The 18,330-nt window shown below is 28.4% G+C and overlaps 1 protein-coding gene across 1 annotated transcript; it reads right to left on the reverse strand.

Annotated features, from left to right (window-relative positions):
* Positions 1–3,916: 3,916 nt before the first annotated feature.
* LOC127243944 (protein LUTEIN DEFICIENT 5, chloroplastic) lies at positions 3,917–11,025 on the reverse strand. Its single transcript, XM_051264189.1, has 16 exons — positions 10,756–11,025; positions 10,532–10,664; positions 9,751–9,967; positions 9,593–9,664; positions 9,347–9,457; positions 8,958–9,149; positions 8,692–8,853; positions 8,323–8,418; positions 8,149–8,250; positions 7,858–7,890; positions 7,678–7,758; positions 7,491–7,573; positions 6,927–7,058; positions 5,858–5,918; positions 5,636–5,701; positions 3,917–4,592 (listed from the first exon to the last, which is right to left on the reverse strand). Exons 1-16 carry the CDS (start codon positions 10,856–10,858, stop codon positions 4,404–4,406), a joined length of 1,833 nt encoding a protein of 610 aa, XP_051120146.1. The 5' UTR covers positions 10,859–11,025; the 3' UTR covers positions 3,917–4,403.
* Between the last annotated feature and the right edge of the window lie 7,305 nt (positions 11,026–18,330).

Consider the following 18,330-nt stretch of genomic DNA (forward strand, 5'->3'; position numbering starts at 1 on the left):
TGATTCCAATATAAAAATTTTATCAATTTTGGTTCTAATATAACCAAAATTCATCATTTTTGTTCCAATATAACCAAAATTTATCATTTTTGGTCCCAATATAAATTTTTTATCAATTTTAGTCATAATATAACCAAAACTCATCATTTTTTATCTCAATATAATCAAACATAATTTTTTTTTTCTGTCCCACCGTCAACAAACCGACGGAAAATACTGACGTGAAAAGAAATCAAACATTATATTTATATTTGAAGACTTGCAAGTCCACGTCAGCATTTTTCGTCGGTTTGTTAACGATGAGACCAAAAAAATAAGGTTTGGGGCGTATTTGGCAATTAGCTGATAGCTGTTAGCTGTTAGCTGATTCAATTAGCTGGTTTGACTAGCTGATTCGATTAGCTGTTTGTATTCAAATGTTTGGTAAAACAAACTGTTTGATATTAGCTGTTTATATGTAAAATGACAATTGAGGACATTTCTATTTTATTCTTGTTTATAATATATTCAATTATATTCTTTTGAGTTTAAAATGTTTAAAAATTTTTTGTTATTAGTTATTGAAAATTCTAAAAGTGTTATAAAAGTATTTATTTTTATTACAGTTAGATTTAAAAAATAATATATTTTTATTAAAATATATAAATAGTTTCTTTATTGAAAATGATGTAAAATATAAAATAACAAATTTTTCGTGTATATATTTATTATGTTAGTTATCGATTAGTTCATTATATTTATAATTTTTAATAAATTTAATTTATATTTAGTATAAAATTTATATAATGTAATTTTAATAAAAAATAAATTATTAATATTTATATTTTTTATTTTATGTTTATTTTAATAAATTTATATATTTTACAATTAAAATTATTTTTATATAAAAATTAATTATTTTAAATTTATAAAAGTAAACTATAATATAATAAAATATTCTAATATAATTCATAAATGATCAAAATATATTTATTTGTGTAAAATGTATAATAAATTTTTATGGGCATATAAGGAATAAAAAAAATTTTACAGAAAAAACTATTTCAAAATGCTGGGTAAGTTAGCTTTTTAGAAATTAGTTTATTGGATCCAAAAAGCTATTCCAAAAAGCTAATTTACCAAACACCTAAATTAGTTTTTTGACTGATCAAACAGCTAAAAGTTGTTCAATAAGCTAAAAGCTATTTAAAAAGCTATTTGCCAAACACCCCGTTGATTATATTGAGATAAAAAATGATGAGTTTTAGTTATATTGATACTAGAATTGATAAAAAATTTATATTGGGACAAAAATGATTAGCTTTGGTTACATTGGAACCAAAAAAGATAAGTTTTAGTTATATTGAAACCAAAATTGACAGAGACTAAAAATAATTTTTTTCTAATAATTAATAATTAATATGGAGTTTTATAAGATAAAATTATTTGATGTGATATTTTTAGAAAATAAATAGTGTCAAATTCTAAAATTATTTAAAATATTTTTATATTTGTATAATTTTTTGTACAGTTCTTATTATATTAATATCATGAGACACTAATAAAAATATTTTTGTCATTTTACCTTAATTTGTACTAAGTTTTGATATTATAATTAATATTTAAATATAAACACGCAAAAAATAAATATGACCTTACAGCCGAACGAAATGAATATTAATTTTAGTTTGCAATTACCAAAAAAAACTATATTAATTTAATTTTTCACTACTTACAAAACCAAAAACCCAAATTCAAACACTAAATAAACCCTTTTTCTTTTTTAGCCGTCACACAAAAAATAACTACTTTCTACTTTTAATAAATTTAACAATTTTAAACACATTTAAAAAATATAAATCAATTTAATTAAATTTTTAATCTATGACTCATTCAAAAAATTTTTATTTTTATTTCTCTCTTCAATTAATAAATATTTATTTACCTTTAAAACTCTTCATTCTTTTATAAAACTAATTTGTTGTAATGATAAATAAATATACTATTTTTATTTAATTGTAATATATAAAATTTTATACTCTACAAAATTATATCCTTATTATATATATTTTATTGGGATATAATTTTAAAAATATTTAAATATATATTTTAAATTTATTTTAATCATTAAATAATTAATCTCTACTTTCTAAAATAACTAAGATGAATTGGTGCTAGGCCATCAGAGTTGAATATAGATTAAAAAGGTTAACTGTTTTTTTTTAGTCCAGTAAATCGACCCTCTTATCACTTTATTCCGTTAAGTGGAGTCTGTTGCAAACTAATCCCATAAGTGAAATTTTTTTGTTATTTTAGTCCTCCGGCGGCGGAGTTGTTCACGTGGCTCGCGGGAAGCCACGTGTCCCGCCAGGTCAACGACACTTGGCGGACACGTGGATTTTATTTATTTTTTTTATTTTTTAATTTTTTTTTCAATTGGACCAAATAAAAAATATTAAAAAAGACAAGTAAAATTTTTTTAAAAAAATTAAAAAAATTTAAAAATGAAAAATAAAAAAGAAAATCCTCGTGTCAGCCAAGTGTCGCTGACTGGCGGACACGTGGCCTCCGGTGAGCCACGCGAGCGTCTCTAGCGCCGGAGGACTAAAACAACGAAATTTTTTCACTTATGAAACTAGTTTACGACATGTTCCACTTACGAGATTAAAATGATAAGGGAATATAGTTACGAGACTAAAAAATAATTTACCCTAGATTAAATGTATTGAATAAACTACTCATGTCAACGATGTGCATATTTTTTTTCGAAAGCCCTACTAAAAGAATTCTAAAGTTAAATTTGAAAAGTCTCTCTGGGGCATGCATGACTCCAAAATGTTAACATTCAAACCCTCAAACAAAAGCAACCAAATCAAAAGTAAAATTAAAATTTACATTCAAAATATTACATTAATACAAATTTATATTATAATAATTATTTCAATTTAAAATTTTAATATTCAAAACTTGATACTAACTCTACAAAACCTAAGTCCAAAGTAAATTTGTTGAAACTATAAATATATTGAGGGTTTGTTTATCCAATCAAAATTCTATTGATACCATTCTCAATATAATATATATATATTCTATTCTTTCACAAAAAAATCAATATTTTAACACAAAATATTATTTTTAATATTATCGACATAAATCTTTTATACTCCACCTAAAAAAATACATCAAATTAAAATACTAAACAACAAAATGTAAATTCTTATTTATTGAGCTAAAAAAAATATTGAATCAAAAACACAAGGTTGTATCCAATTGTTTTCTCTAAAAAAAAAAAATATCAAATCAAACCATTATTTATTTTATACTCCTACATTTTTCGTCCTCTATTTCTATTTTCGTCCGTCTCACCTTATTTGTTCTTTCATTTTAAAAAAATATATAATTATACACTTCAATTGCATTTTAAATTTCATAATGTATAATTTTTTTTTAATTTTAACTATACTATTTAGTTATCTTAATTTTAATTTATAATTAATTTTATTATAGAACAATTATTTTTACTAATATACTTACTAATTACTTCCTCCGTCCCGGAACTATAGTCTTAGTCTTGGTTGTATTGGGCACGAGATTTAAGAAATATTGATATTATATTGATACTGAGTAAAAAAATATAGGTAAAAAACATTTTGCCCTTGTATTAGAGTAAAATTATGGTTATTTATGGACAAAAATAGTAAACAAGACTATTGTATTGGGACGGGAGTATATTTTACCTAAATTTTTGTGTCAAGAGAAAACTGCACACAAAAAGTGGGACTGATGGAATATTATACTACAGATCTATTTTACATTCACAATTCGCAACATCTATTTATATCATATTAGACAACTATTTAAATTCAATTTTTTCCGATTAAAAAATCTAAACCTACAAACAAACAGGAGTGACAAAATGTATTAGTAGAAAAAACTCTATGGAACATCAAAATATTCATTATATGCACAAAAAAAATCTCTTAGGTACCAAACATTCATAGATTACAAACAATAGCTCATGGTAGTAGTATCCATTCACATACACTATAGTAAAATTTTAAAATTAAAACAAAAAAACCCGAAGAAAATGCGACCTGAAGTGAAAAATAAATATACACCAGACTCGACTATTTTGTTTTGCAACACATAAATAGGCATAGTAAAGAATAATTCAATTTATTCACTGAAGACGGCAAATTATGTCTAGACACAGAAACAGAACAATTAAACACTCATTTCCATTGATTATATATATATATATATATATGTAGATTATGCAACACTATAAATCTAAGGCAGGCGACGTATAACTCGGGCAACTCTTGCACGCATTATGTAGTTTAGTGAAGATGATAGCCATGTGTAACTACTTATTTAGCTATATACCTATTTTAATGAATGTGATATAAAGGCGTACCGAACAATTACGGATGCGCAGACGGGACTTCATCTTTGTAATCCGAGACAGGTTTCACCTCCGGTATGTTGTATGGTGAGTCTACCTGCAAAGTTGGGATTTCCAAATTCGGAATAATGGGAGGCTTCCTCCTCGGTGTGACTGTCATTTTTAAACCTTCTGTTGTGTGAATTGTTGCTCCGGTCGTCATGTTAACCTGCAGGGTATCATGATCATATATACATATATATATATATATAAGACGACATTTCACTTTACAGTCCCTGTGAGAGAAAAATAGAGGGCATGTATTCTTCAAACATTTTTCATTTCGAGTATTTCACCAAAAGGTTTATAGTGGGATCCACTTTATTTTCCTATTTCTACCTCTATCATAAATAAACGAAGATTTTTGTATACATTTGAAATTTTCTACTTGCTATAAACTAATTTATGTTATGTACAAATATGTAAATAGACATATATATATATTATATAAACATTTATTTTAGGGTTTAGTCCCGTAATTGGAGTTTGTCGCAAACTAGTCTCGTAAATGAAAATTTTTCGAAATTTTAGTTCTTCGTTGCCGGAGATGCCTACGTGGCACTCGTGCGACTTGCCAGAGTACACGTGTCCGCCAGATCAGCGACACCTGGTGGACACATGAAATTTTTAAATTTTCTTTTAAAAAAATTATTTATTTATTGTCTTTTTTGTAAAAATTAAAATTTTTCAAAAAAACATTTGAAAATTAAAAATTAAAAAAAAAATCCACATATCCGCCAAGTGTCGCTGACCTGACGGACACGTGTCCTCCGGTGAGCCATATGAATGTCACGTAAGCATCTCCGATGCCGGAGGACTAAAATTGCAAAAAAAATTCATTTATTGAACTAGTTTGCGATAAGTTCCAATTATGGAACTAAAATATAAAATTGACTAAAAATTTAATTTACCCTTTCGACATGACATTCATATTATAAGTATAGTTTTTAGAACATCTGGAGCATATTTTTAAATTTAATTTTAATCAAATTTATATTAGATCATAGGCACAATTTACCACTAACCAACATCATATTACTCAACCATAAAACTGAACTTCCCCAACTTGCAACCAAACACATAAACAATAAGTGGATTCAGAACTAGATGTAAAAACAAATGGATATCTATAATTTCCATATCTTTGCAGGAATTGTACCAAAATGATTCAGAACAAGTATGATGTCAAGTTTCAAGAAAAAAATTACTTACCGGAGGTGCTCCAAGTGCAATTTGGAAGTCAAACCTACGAACAAGCATTGCTACGGCTACAACAGTCTGCAAACACCAATTCAAGACAGTCAAATTACCTTCCAACAATTCGTACTTAAGCTGAGAAGATTCATATTTCATGACGTTGTCAACTAAGATAATCAATATCACCAATGAAGCACCTAAATATATAATCTAGATTGACAGTTTGAAGTAACTTACCTCAAATAAAGCAAACATGTCTCCAATACATTTTCTTGGTCCTCCACCAAAAGGCAAGTAACTGCAGTGGCAAAGCAGGCGGAGTTTTACACCATCAGCTCGTGCTAAAAAAATTACTCAGTAGTGTGTTTTGGTCAGAATATTACTATTAGATGATATAAATGACCGTCTCATCTAAAAGTTTAAATTGTTAGGATACACGACATCATTTAATTATTTATCTAAAAAGAAGGATAAACGCCACCAAACACGCCCCCTCACGGCAAGAAGGATAAACGCCACCAAACTAAATTTGCACATGAACAGCGAGAAATGGGGGTCGGTGGGACTCGAACTCGTGACCTAAAACTCTGATGTTAAAATAAATTATGAAAATTGAAAAATTGTATTATATTGATTACCAAAATAAGAGGCTCAGATACCATGTTAGATGATATAAATGACTGTATCGCTATCACCTAAAAGCTTAAATTACTAACTTTGTTACGAATCCATCTATTTAATGTACGTCGTATCTTATTTTTTAGACTTAGTTGTATCAATTAATTTCCTTAATAGAATTCAGAATTATGGAGCTTCTAAGATTTTATTGTCATTCCATATCTAATTTTGCATTTAATACTTCAATTATAAAGTGCTTTCATACTCAATTCTACGAACTGTTCGAAAACCCCCTTAAACACTTATGTAGCACGAAGAGTAGTAATGTTACTTCTGTGCTGGGAATCTACTTGTTTGGCATTCTAGCGAATTTACCACAGAGAACTGTAATTGAACTCTATCAATGAAAGATCAATCCATATGGAGTCTAACATGTCAATATATGACATGTGGTAGCCTGCCAGTCTTTTTAAGGAACAGTGAAGAATTTTCTCATATCAATTGAAATCTAATAGTCAAAATCGGAGAACCATCCTACCCATGTTTTCCAAGTAGTTCATGAACCAGTAATAAATTCCCTGATTAGTCAGAATCTAATAGTTGAATCTTTGCATGTTAAAGCATAAACAAAGGATAAAAAATATATTATTTTGGTTCGAAGTTACTAATTGTAAGCAAAGAATCAAACCTGAAATTTTGATTTGTCTCGTTTGGATTTGGACCATCTAAAGGCCATCTTTCAGGATTGAATCGATCAGCTTCTTCCCAATGCTTAGGACAGCGATGAAGATTCCACACAGAGATAAAAATATCTTCGCCACTACAAACCAAATGAGCATATGTGATAAGATTTGTCCATTCAAGGATGAAGATCTGGAAATAAAGCAAATAATAGCAGGAATATATGACATGCTGGTATGTTTCAAAACCCCAACACTTGATTTCCTGCAATACATTGCTAAGAAATTCGGGTAAGTAGTTCCATTCCTAACATATTTAGCTTTCATGAATAAGCTAAAGTTAAGGTCTAAAGGGAACAAACAAGCCAAGTTCTGTTTGAACTGCCCTTCTCTCCAGATTAAGCTAGAACATATAGAAGATAATGGGTAAGCATTCTATATAATTTGAGCTGCCATCGATCAATTTCATGAGCAGGCAAAGTTACATAAACTTGTAATTCCTGGAAACCTTCTCAAGAGATGAGAATTCACAAGCAAGATATTAGTATACTCGGTGGTAATATTTGCCTAACCTTTTAATTGGGTAGTCTCCAAGTACATCATCCTCAAGAGACCGGCGGATTAAAACAGGCGGTTGTGGATACAGCCTCAATGACTGTAAAGGTGGGTATATTGATAACAAACATACTTAAAAAATGGAGATGTGAGAAGTAAATATTATATAAAATCAGTATGTGAATTGTTAGGATATTCTCTCACTTCATTAATCACTCGAGTTGTATACTTGAGGTTTTTCATGTCTTCCATTGTCGGAAATCGATCGCCTAGTACAGTGTCAACCTATTCAGTAGACAATAGGAACACATTAATACGTCAATCTTATTCAAATGAAAACTAAAATATGCAAAGATGCAGCCAACAAAAGGTCTCAAAACAAACCTCGTCTTGAAGCTTGGCCATGACACTTGGCTCCTGGAATTCAATAACGTATTGTTGTTAAAAGAAACAGTGAGAATACTGGATTAAGATAGTAAGTGAAGCCATAGGAGGATAAAATTTGAAAGAGTTGCATAGTATTTGGCAAGGGTATGCTAGTCAAGGTACATATCTGACACTAACTAAAAGAATAATAAATAAGCCTAAGTCAATAATTTCTTTTTTTCCATGAACTGAATCCAATAAGTGTTTGCATTATAGCCCCAATAATGACATCGTAACATGCATTAATACCTTTGCAAGAAGATAAAATGTCCAAGTCAACACAGCAGCAGAGGTTTCATGTCCAGCTATGAGCAATGTCATTAGATCATCACGTAGTTGTTTGCTTGAAACCTACAAATTACAGCATGAGGACCTCACCAGAAAACCCATCCTTTTGCCCGGTATTACAAGAAGACAACATACATCATCTCCAGATGCTAATAGAAAATGAAGAATGCTGGGGTCTTGTTCATTCATGTATTCTTCATGAAACTGCAATTCTTCCTCATCCACCATTTTCTGCAAATGCAATTGGTTACTGAATTTTTATTTTTTTTGGCAATAACTTCATTTGCACATCACATTGATTGTCAAAAAAAAACCTAGCCAGTCAGAATTATCTTAGACTGCCACCAACAGAAAAACCACATTTCAGGAGATAATGGTAAAGAACTCAAATTCGATCCCCATGCTCATGATTTAGTTCATCGATAACATGTTATTGTTTGTCATAGCTGGAGATATAAAGAACGAACATGACCGCATTAATGCACGATGCAGAACAAAATTTACCTTACATATTGCAATCAGATCATCGAGTGTTTCATTAACCAGCTTCAGAGCACCATTAACCTTTCTCAGCTTCGGGGAAATATCTTTCCAAATGGGAATCTCCCAAACTGGAATTGGCGCAACACTTCGATCTTCTGCTTCTCGCAAGACAGTGTACACTGCCTGAACCAGAAAGATTTGCATACCACAGAGTTGCCTAGTTATAAAACTGCAGTAACCATAAATTTAAAAAATGACAACATGACAATGAAGTTAAAAGCTGATACCTCAACAATTCCAGTGTCGACTTGCAATGAGTCAAAGTCATAATTGAATACAGCTTTCCCAATGATATCCAATGTCAAACGAGAAAATAGAGACTCCATCTCCACATCCTCACCATCAGATGCAGCAGCATCAAGCTTTCTGCAGAGTCTATCAGTAGCTTCTCCAAACAGCTTAAACATTGCAGCCACAAACTAAAAGGAAATATTATGAATCAAAATCAATAAACACATTTAGAGAGAGAGAGGGAGCTTGCAGGCAGCACATAAACTTTCCAACCATTGGATTACAGCTTACATAACACTTTGTTGTGTTTACGCTACTTTTTTGTTCATTTACTTTTCTGTAGAGGTGGTTGTAAGTTTAGTTGTTGGTTGAGTACATACAATACCTTCTTATGCAGTGCAGGAACTATGGCTCGTCGTCTGACACGCCATATCTCTCCATCAGCAGGTATCAGTCCTTTCCCCATTACAAATTCCAAAATTTCAGCTAAAATCCCCTGTGACATAATCCAAGAAGTTGAATTAATAGAAAACAACACTATATCTAACTCCCAACTAGGTCCACAATGATGGAATTCACTAGTTGACAAATAGGAATTATACACAAGAGAATTAATCTTAAAATCTTGTACCTTTGAATAAGCCTTCGGGTTGTCTTTCAATATATGTTTTGAGATAGATGGATCCGATACTATTATAAAGGACTACAACAGAAACATCAAACTGGTCAGTCAGCAAGCAGGGCGAACTTAAATGGAGATGAGGACAAGAGTAAAGAACACAAACTAACCTTAGGACCAAACATTAGCCGGAAAATTCCACCATAAGTCAAGTAAAGCTCATACAAGGGCTTAAAGAAGGGTTCTTTTCTGATAGAACTGATTGAACCTCTAGCCTCTGGAATCTTTAAAATGTCTTCCATACCTTCGTTGAATTTGGATATGAATTGAAGCACCTCTTTCGGCAAGCCCAATTTTGACAAACCATCTTTGAGTTTCACAGCAAAGCTAAGATTGCAAACAAACATGCAAATAAATGTTGTTGTAACGGTAAGAAAAGCTCACTTTACACACAATAAAATAGAAAAATGACAAAAACATCGCTAAGGATGTATGACGAAATTGTTGCAACGAAAACATATCAACACTACCAATTAAGTAAAATATCAGCATATATTGAAGTAAAGATACGAAAAATGAAGCAAAAACAAACACACTCAAAACATTTCGATATTCCATAAATATAAACATGGTACATAACACATACATTTTCTTGTCCAACAATCCCAAATGCTACAAAACTTGCCCAACCTTTTAATGTTGAATCTCTTACAGTTTGTTGATGCATTTCATATTTCAGCAGAAATCATCATTTTCAAAACTTCTAAACTCCAAACAAAACATCAAATTCAACACATATTCTCTCCAAAAAAGAAATCAAACCCAAAGCAATAACAAACACATCCAAACTTTACTAACAGTTTTTTAACTAATGAACACACTCCACACTAAGATCATTCCTACCAGTAAAGGTAAAAAAACGAAAGCACAAAGTACAATCACATTGCTCACGTAGACTTCGTGAATTCGCCATTAGCGATGCGAGCAGACAGCTCCGCCCGACGCTTCTCTTCCAGAATCCTCTCCACTTCCTTCAAGTCATCCTCAGGCTTCCCTCTCCCATTCCTCGAATACAAACACCTAACTGCACCCACACATTTCACACCACCAGTAATCCTCAAAACTCAACAAAAAACAAAGCCAAACATCCGCACTCAGTGCTCCAGATAACGTACCACCATTGGACTTCAAACCAACAGCTCCGCCTAATTTCCTCCTGGAATCAACGCTCTGAAGACCTTGGGGCGAAAACTGCAGGATCGAGAAGCTGGCCGCCATGGTCGCACCAGACAGAGACGTAGACGATAACGTGTGGGAATATAGCAACGTGGAGGACTATACGGGAAGGTGTTTTGCTATTTCCAGGACAGGAGTACAATTTCTGATGCAAAAGGTACTACTGTTTCAAGCGTAAGAGAGAGTGGCGCTACGAAATATAGAGTGGCAATAGCAGAACAGGGACGTCCCCACTAACATACAAATGATGGTATCCGTTCGGTGGTGGCATTTTTATTATCGCAAATGGAGGATACGTTAGTTCTGGTCACATTTAATATTTTATTCACTTATTTTATTTTATTTATTATTATTATTATTATTACTATTTTGATTATAATATTTATACTAAGGGTGGTTTGTTCTCGAAACAAAAGTGGTTAAGTTTTTAAAATATTTTTACACTAACGAACAAAGTTAGGATCTTATTGGTTACCACTTCAATTATACTCTTTCCAATTCTATTAGAGCATTTTCAACCATGCTCTCTTGCCTTTCAACACTATTTTTGCCGTCGAACTGCTCCAATCCAGCGCCATTCCCAACACCAAATTTAAAATTTGCTACAGTGTAACACCAAGCAAACACTATTTTTAAAAAAAAAAATTTTTAAAAAAATTATAAATTTTATTTTATTTTTTAATTTTTTTTTAAATTTTATTTTAAATTATAAAAATAAAAAGTTCTTTAAAATAATAGGAAAATTTGAATATTTGAATAATAATAGTAAAAAATTAGAGTTATGGTTGGAGTAAAATTACTGTAGCAACTGCATATTTAGAGTTAAAATTGGATAAATGGAGATGATGGGTTAGAGATGGCCTTATATAGAAATATAATATTTCCTCCTCGAAACTATAGTTTAAATTGTATTTGAGACAGAATTTAAAAAATATTGATATTATATAGATAATAGGTAAAAAGTGCTGGTAAATGACTTTTCTGCCTTGTGAAAATATTAGTGTAAAAAATAGTGGCAATTGTGTAATAATAATGAAAAAGTAATAGTAATTTTATAGTGATATGATTATTTATGAAAATGATACTATTATTTTAAAACGTACAAATGGTAAACAACTTATTGATGGAAAAGTAATATATAAAAATAGAAATATATATAAAAAAGTAATATTTGATTCATTTTTATTTTCTTTTAAATGACTTTGTTCATTTATATTGTAATATTACTTACACAATTTTTAATATATATAATATGTACTTTATTTTTTTATAAAAAATAATATTAAACGAGAATAATTATTTTTGGATTAAATAAATTTCATTTGGCCCAATTTTAACAACGATTCCAATTAATGTATTTGCTTTGTGTTCAAACTTCAAACATAAATTATTAGAATTATTTAATTTGTACTGATAAAATATAATATTATTTTATGTAAGAAAATATTCTATAAAAAATATAATATTATTTTATTTTATAAAATATTATTTAAATTAAAATTTAAATAAAAGGTTTTATTTTAAATCAAAATCAAACCACTCTTTTCTTTTTTTTCTCCTCTTAATTTTTTCTATTTGAACAATCTTAATATTTAAAAGAATAAATTATATAACACATCTTTGTATTTTACTAGAAATGCACAAAACACTCTATATTTTATTTATTGCGTGAAATTCCTTGTGTTAATGGAAAATTTGCATGAAACACATTCCTTGTCTAAAACTGATGTTTGGTTCGAAATAAAGACTTAAATTACTTAAATTTTATACAAATAAAAAACGTAAAATATCTTAAATAATTTTTTTTGAATAAAATAAATAAATAAATAATTGATCAATCATTTATTTTTATAATTTTTATAATTTGTCTTCAAAAACTATAAAATGAAGGATTAATAAATTATTTATTTATTTATTTAATGTAAAAAAATTATTTAAAATATTTTGCGCTTTTTATTTGTATAAAACTTGCGTAATTTAGGGATTTATTTAGAACTAAATATTAATTTTGGATAAGAAGGGTGTTTCGTGCAAAATTTACAATAACACAAGAGAATTTTACGCAATAAATAAAATATAGGGTGTTTTGGGCATTTTTACTAAAACACAGGGGTGTAATATAATTTACCCTATTTAAAAACAAAAAAAAGGTGAGTTTGTTATTCCATAAAAATTTAGTGGACACATTTTCCGATTAATTATATATAAAATAAAATAAAAAAATAAGATTATTCACACATTGAATACATATTTAATATTTTTATTTTTAAAATTTTCAAAATTTCAAAAATTTTAATGTACTAGTTACAGAAAATAAAATTGTAAAGAAATACTAAAAAAATTAAATTGTAGATGAAAGAAATTGATTTGGAAAATTGATAATTGATTAATTTTTTTAGTAAAATAAAAAAATTCAGTTTAGAGAAATATGATCAAATATTATTTATTATGAGTATCTATATATATATATATATTTAATAAAATATATAAATTAATAATTTAAAAACATACAAATCAATAATAGTAAAGGTAAATTGTTCTTTTAGTCTAATTAATTGAACTCTCTTATTATTTTAGTCTCGTAAATGGAGTCTGTCGCAAATTAGTCTTATAAGTAAAAAATTTTCTCTGTTTTAATCCTCTGGCGCCGTAGACGTCCGCGTGGTTAGCCGGAATCCACATATCCGCCAGGTGCCTCGCCAGGTCATCGACACCTAGTGGACACGTAGATTTTGTATGTTATTTTTAATTTTTTTAATTTTTATTAAAAATAAATTAAAAATATATTTTTTAAAAAATAAATAAATAATGAAAAAAATAAAATAAAATTGTCTGCCGTGTCAACGATACCTGACGGACACATGGCTTCCGGCGAGCTACGCGGACGCCTTCGACGCCGGAGGACTAAAACAACGAAATTTTTTTACTTATGAGACTAGTTTGCGACAAACTCTATTTACGAGACTAAAATGATAAGGGGATTAGTTACTAAATTAAAAACACAGTTTCACAGTAACTATACTATTTTTGTCTCATAAAAATAGTTTTTTTGTGTTTTTTTTTTTTTTTTGTCGTGATTGTCTTTAATATTAAAAATATTTTTATTTTAGTATAATTTACTTTACAAATATTATTATATTTATATTACAAAAAATTTTAAATTTTTTATTTTTATTTTTTTGTTTAATTTATACTAATATAATAATTAATATTTTTTCCTGGGACAAAAATAGTAGTTCCTCTCACCGTTCACAACTTTCAATTCTACCAATTTCTCTACGAGAGAATTAAAAAAATAAAAAAATGAAAAATATATTTTTCATTTCTTATTTTCAGTGACAAACAGTCAAACGCATTGAATAATGGAAATTTGTCATTATTATTATTATTATTATTTGAATTCTAAAGAATTAGAGTTTTGTTCTTTTATCCAAAATTTTTCATTATATTGCAAAAAATTAATATACTACATATATTTATTATTTTTATATTATCTCCATGCTAAAAGTATATTCTTATTGAGTTGAATACGATATTTTAAAAATATTGATATTATATTGGTAGTTGGTAAAAAGTAAAGATAAATGACTTTTTTGTCCTTGTGAGTATATTAGTGTAAAAAATAGTGACAATTGTGTAATAATAATGAAAAAAATAGGATTAGTTTTATGGTAATATGATTATTTATGAAAATTAGACTATTATTTTGAGATGAACAAAAATGGTAAATGTATTAGAATTGAGGGAGTATTAATTATATATTTTTTTATACTTTAAATAAATATATATATATTCTTTCAAATCATAATACAAAACAAACAAAACCTAAGGGTGTGTTTCTTTGGCACAATTCCTCCCACACGTCCTATTCATTTACTGTTGATGACTATTTTGGCGCGAGGCAGATCTAGGCAGACAAAGTCTGCAACAGCTTCGTAGGCATTGACTACACATATATCTCCCTCCTCCACTATTTTATCTTCCCTTCGTTACTTACTTCTTCTCTCTCCTCCATTATTTCTCATCTTCAATACTTGTTTTTTATTTTCTTCCCAAATTTTCTTCACTCCCTTCGTTGCAGAGCAAGAATCATGGGATTTTAGCGATTTCGTCGGCCAATGAAGCAGAGGATTGCCGCAAAAAAAGTTTGGGGGACACACGTTGATAGAGGATAGGGTTTCCGGCGGTTGAGCGCAAAGAGGTAAGGAAAATTGAACTACATTTCAATTTGAGACTTAATTGATTAGTCGATTTCGTAAATTCGTGCAATTTTTGATAAATCTGTGATAGAACTATCTTACACACCAATCCGGCGTTGCCTCCCTAAGGGTTTCATATGGGAGCCAGAAGAATATGGATAGTTGTGAACGGCCGTGCATTTAGGTCCGTTTTTCTGCTTCAATTTCTACAGGAAGCAACCACTTATATGGAACGAGCACGACCGTACTTGATTAATTCTATTATGCTGTTTTTTATGTTACATGAAGCACACAACAAACAACAATCGACCACCGCCGTGCAAATGTAACTGCATTTCTCTGTCCAATGCATCTAGTGTTGTTTTCGAACAGCTACGGACTAATGCATGGCCATGCACAAGCTTGTTCTTGCATGTGTAGCTGTAGGCAAGGCTTAGAAATAGATCCGAAATTCTATTTTTTTTTTTTAGTTACAGATGAAAAAAATATTAATAAAGGAGACAAAAAATTCACTCTACACATATATTCCATTACTTTTATACTCTATCTGTCCCCAATATAATATGGGTTGTGTTTGGCACGAGATTTAAGGAATATTGATATTATATTAGTAGTAGATAAAAAGTACGAGTAAAAGACTTTTTTGCCCTTGTGAGTGTATTAGTGTAAAAAAGTAGTGACAATAGTGTAATAATAATGAAAAAGCAAGAGTAGTTTCGTAGTGATATGATTATTTATGGAAATGAGACTATTGTTTTGGGACGGACAAAAATGGTAAACAGGACTATTGTATTGAGAGGAAAATAGTATTTAATATAACTTATTTTCAATTAAATTAAAAATATTATCACTCCAATCATCACCTATCAAATCACTATCACTACAAAAAAAATATCATTTTTGTAACGAGATTTTTTCGTTTTAAATTCACTTTTTCCGTTACTAATGATATTAAAGACGGAATTAATAATGAAATTATGTTAGTTACGTTATCTTTATGGACGGAATTCCTTTACAAATATACTATTTTTTTTGTAGTGTATTCAATAAAACTCTCCAAACTCCAACAAAACCTACTATATCAAATAAATGCGGATTTCCAAAAGTTTTAAAAAATTCAAATTTAAACCAAATCCAATCTTAATCTTCCCAAACCCAACGTAAACAAACAAACCTAAGTGATTGGTACTTGCCACGTGCTAAAGAAAATAAAATTGGAATCTACAAAATTTATGATGGCTGCCAATTCTTGGTTGCGTCACTTTTCATATGATTTTTTGGAATTTCATTTAAAGAATATTTATGTGATTATTTTCTTATTGTATTTGTTAAATTATTCATTTTTATTGATACGATAAAATATTATTTTTTTATTTTAATATTGTACGGTATTTTTTATTTTAATACATTTTATATATTTTGCAATATTTTTTAAAATATAAAATAATTAATACATTTTATTTCATTATTTCACTTAAATAAATATATATATATATTTATTTTTCTCAATCAGATTACTTCATTTTTACTTTATTATATCAACCTGAATTATCATGTCAAAAAATTATAATATTGTCGGGATTGAGAAAGTAATATATACATAGGAGTATGATTATTAATATAGACATGATAATATAGGAGTATGATTATTAAATGATTAAAATTATATTAGTAAAAGTAATTATAATATAATATAAATAATTATAAATTAAGATTTAACACAACTAATTAATTTAATTAAAATAAATAAATAATAAATTAAAAATATTAAAATATAATTAAAATGTATAATTTTTTTTTAAAAAAATATAACATTAAATACGAGATGCATAGAAATGAATATATGAATACGAAACGTAGGACATATGAATAATATATATTATATTTTTTCAAAAAAAAAAAAATCAATAATTTAATATGAATTATAAGTATATTCATAAAATAATACTCCTTCCGTTCCAGAATTATAGTCTGGATTGTGTTTGGCACGGAATTTAGGATAGAATGTACGGATAAAAGATTTTTTTGCCATTGTGAGTGTATTAGTGTAAAAAGTAATGATAATTGTATAATAATAATGAAAAGGTATTGATAGTTTTACAGTAATATGATTATTTATGGAAATGAAACTATTATTTTGAGATAAACAAATATGGTAAACAAAACTATTGTATTGGGACAGAGGAATAATAATAATAATAATATAAAACAAACCCACCCTATATAATATATGTCTTTTTATTAGCTAATTAAATGATTATTTAGGTTGATTATTTTTAAAAATAATAATAATATTCTTATTTAAAAAATGTGATCACTATCCTAAAAAAACAAACAAGGAACTTACAATGACAGTTTCATAGTTTTGATTTGTTCACTTTATATAAATTTTGAAAATATATATATATATATATATATATAATATACTATTTAATTATTTACATTTTATTAAAAGAAAACCATCAAATAAACATTAAGTACATTTTGGCCGATTGTAATTTGAATACTCCTTCTGTCCAGTTGGAAGGGTGTCGTTTGCTTTTTACACGTAGATTTTTGAATATTAGTATTATATTGGATTGTAGTAAAAAAGACAAAAATACCCCTATCAGTATTGTGTAATATAAAAGTAATGACATTTATGTAATATTTTGTAAGTTAAAAAGATATTTATTATGTTAAGTAGATAGTACAATTACTAAATTAGGAAAAGGTAACCTTGTTTTGAGACGGACGAAAATGAAAAATAGTAATCTTTCAATGGAACTAAGTAAGTATGATATTTTGTGAAATTGTAGCGAATGGAGCAACATGATGGAGACATAATTGAGAAAGTAAATGCATGTCACACTTAATGTCGCAAACCTAAAAAGAACGACGAGCGTTACGTTGAAGTGATCATTCGCTATAAGGAACTCGCGACAAGTTAGGTTGCACTAGCAACATTATTACTTAAGTCGGGAAAGTTGGCGAGTTAAAAGGGGTCGTATTTGATATATATATATATGGGTTCATATACCCTACCCATATATGTACAGAGGCGGAACCAGACCAGGATGAAAGGGGGCTAATTTTTAAAATTTTGAAACGATCATCATCTATTTGTTATCCAATAATTTTATCAATGGAGTTATCATATTTCGAAAATCTTACAAAATATCAATCTACATTGACAACTGCATATTACAAGATAAATTTTGTATTATATGAAATTAATAAATAATAAAAACATTTATTAAAAAAAAAGTTGTTAAAAATATCATTTCCTGTGTATTTGGTTGAGAAATTTTTGAAATTTTTTTTTAATTATTATTT

Source organism: Andrographis paniculata, unplaced genomic scaffold (genome assembly GCF_009805555.1).
Source record: "Andrographis paniculata isolate CXL003 unplaced genomic scaffold, ASM980555v1 Contig98END, whole genome shotgun sequence".
Classification (NCBI taxonomy): Eukaryota; Viridiplantae; Streptophyta; class Magnoliopsida; order Lamiales; family Acanthaceae; genus Andrographis; species Andrographis paniculata.

Coding starts and splice junctions, on each gene's coding strand:
- LOC127243944 (XM_051264189.1), bottom strand. CDS start 10,858: ATGGCGGCCAGCTTCTCGATCCTGCAGTTTTCGCCCCAAGGTCTTCAG. Junction 8,854..8,957: donor TCGACACTGGAATTGTTGAG/GTATCAGCTTTT, acceptor TTTCTGGTTCAG/GCAGTGTACACTGTCTTGCG. Junction 4,593..5,635: donor TTGCACTTGGAGCACCTCCG/GTAAGTAATTTT, acceptor GATACCCTGCAG/GTTAACATGACGACCGGAGC.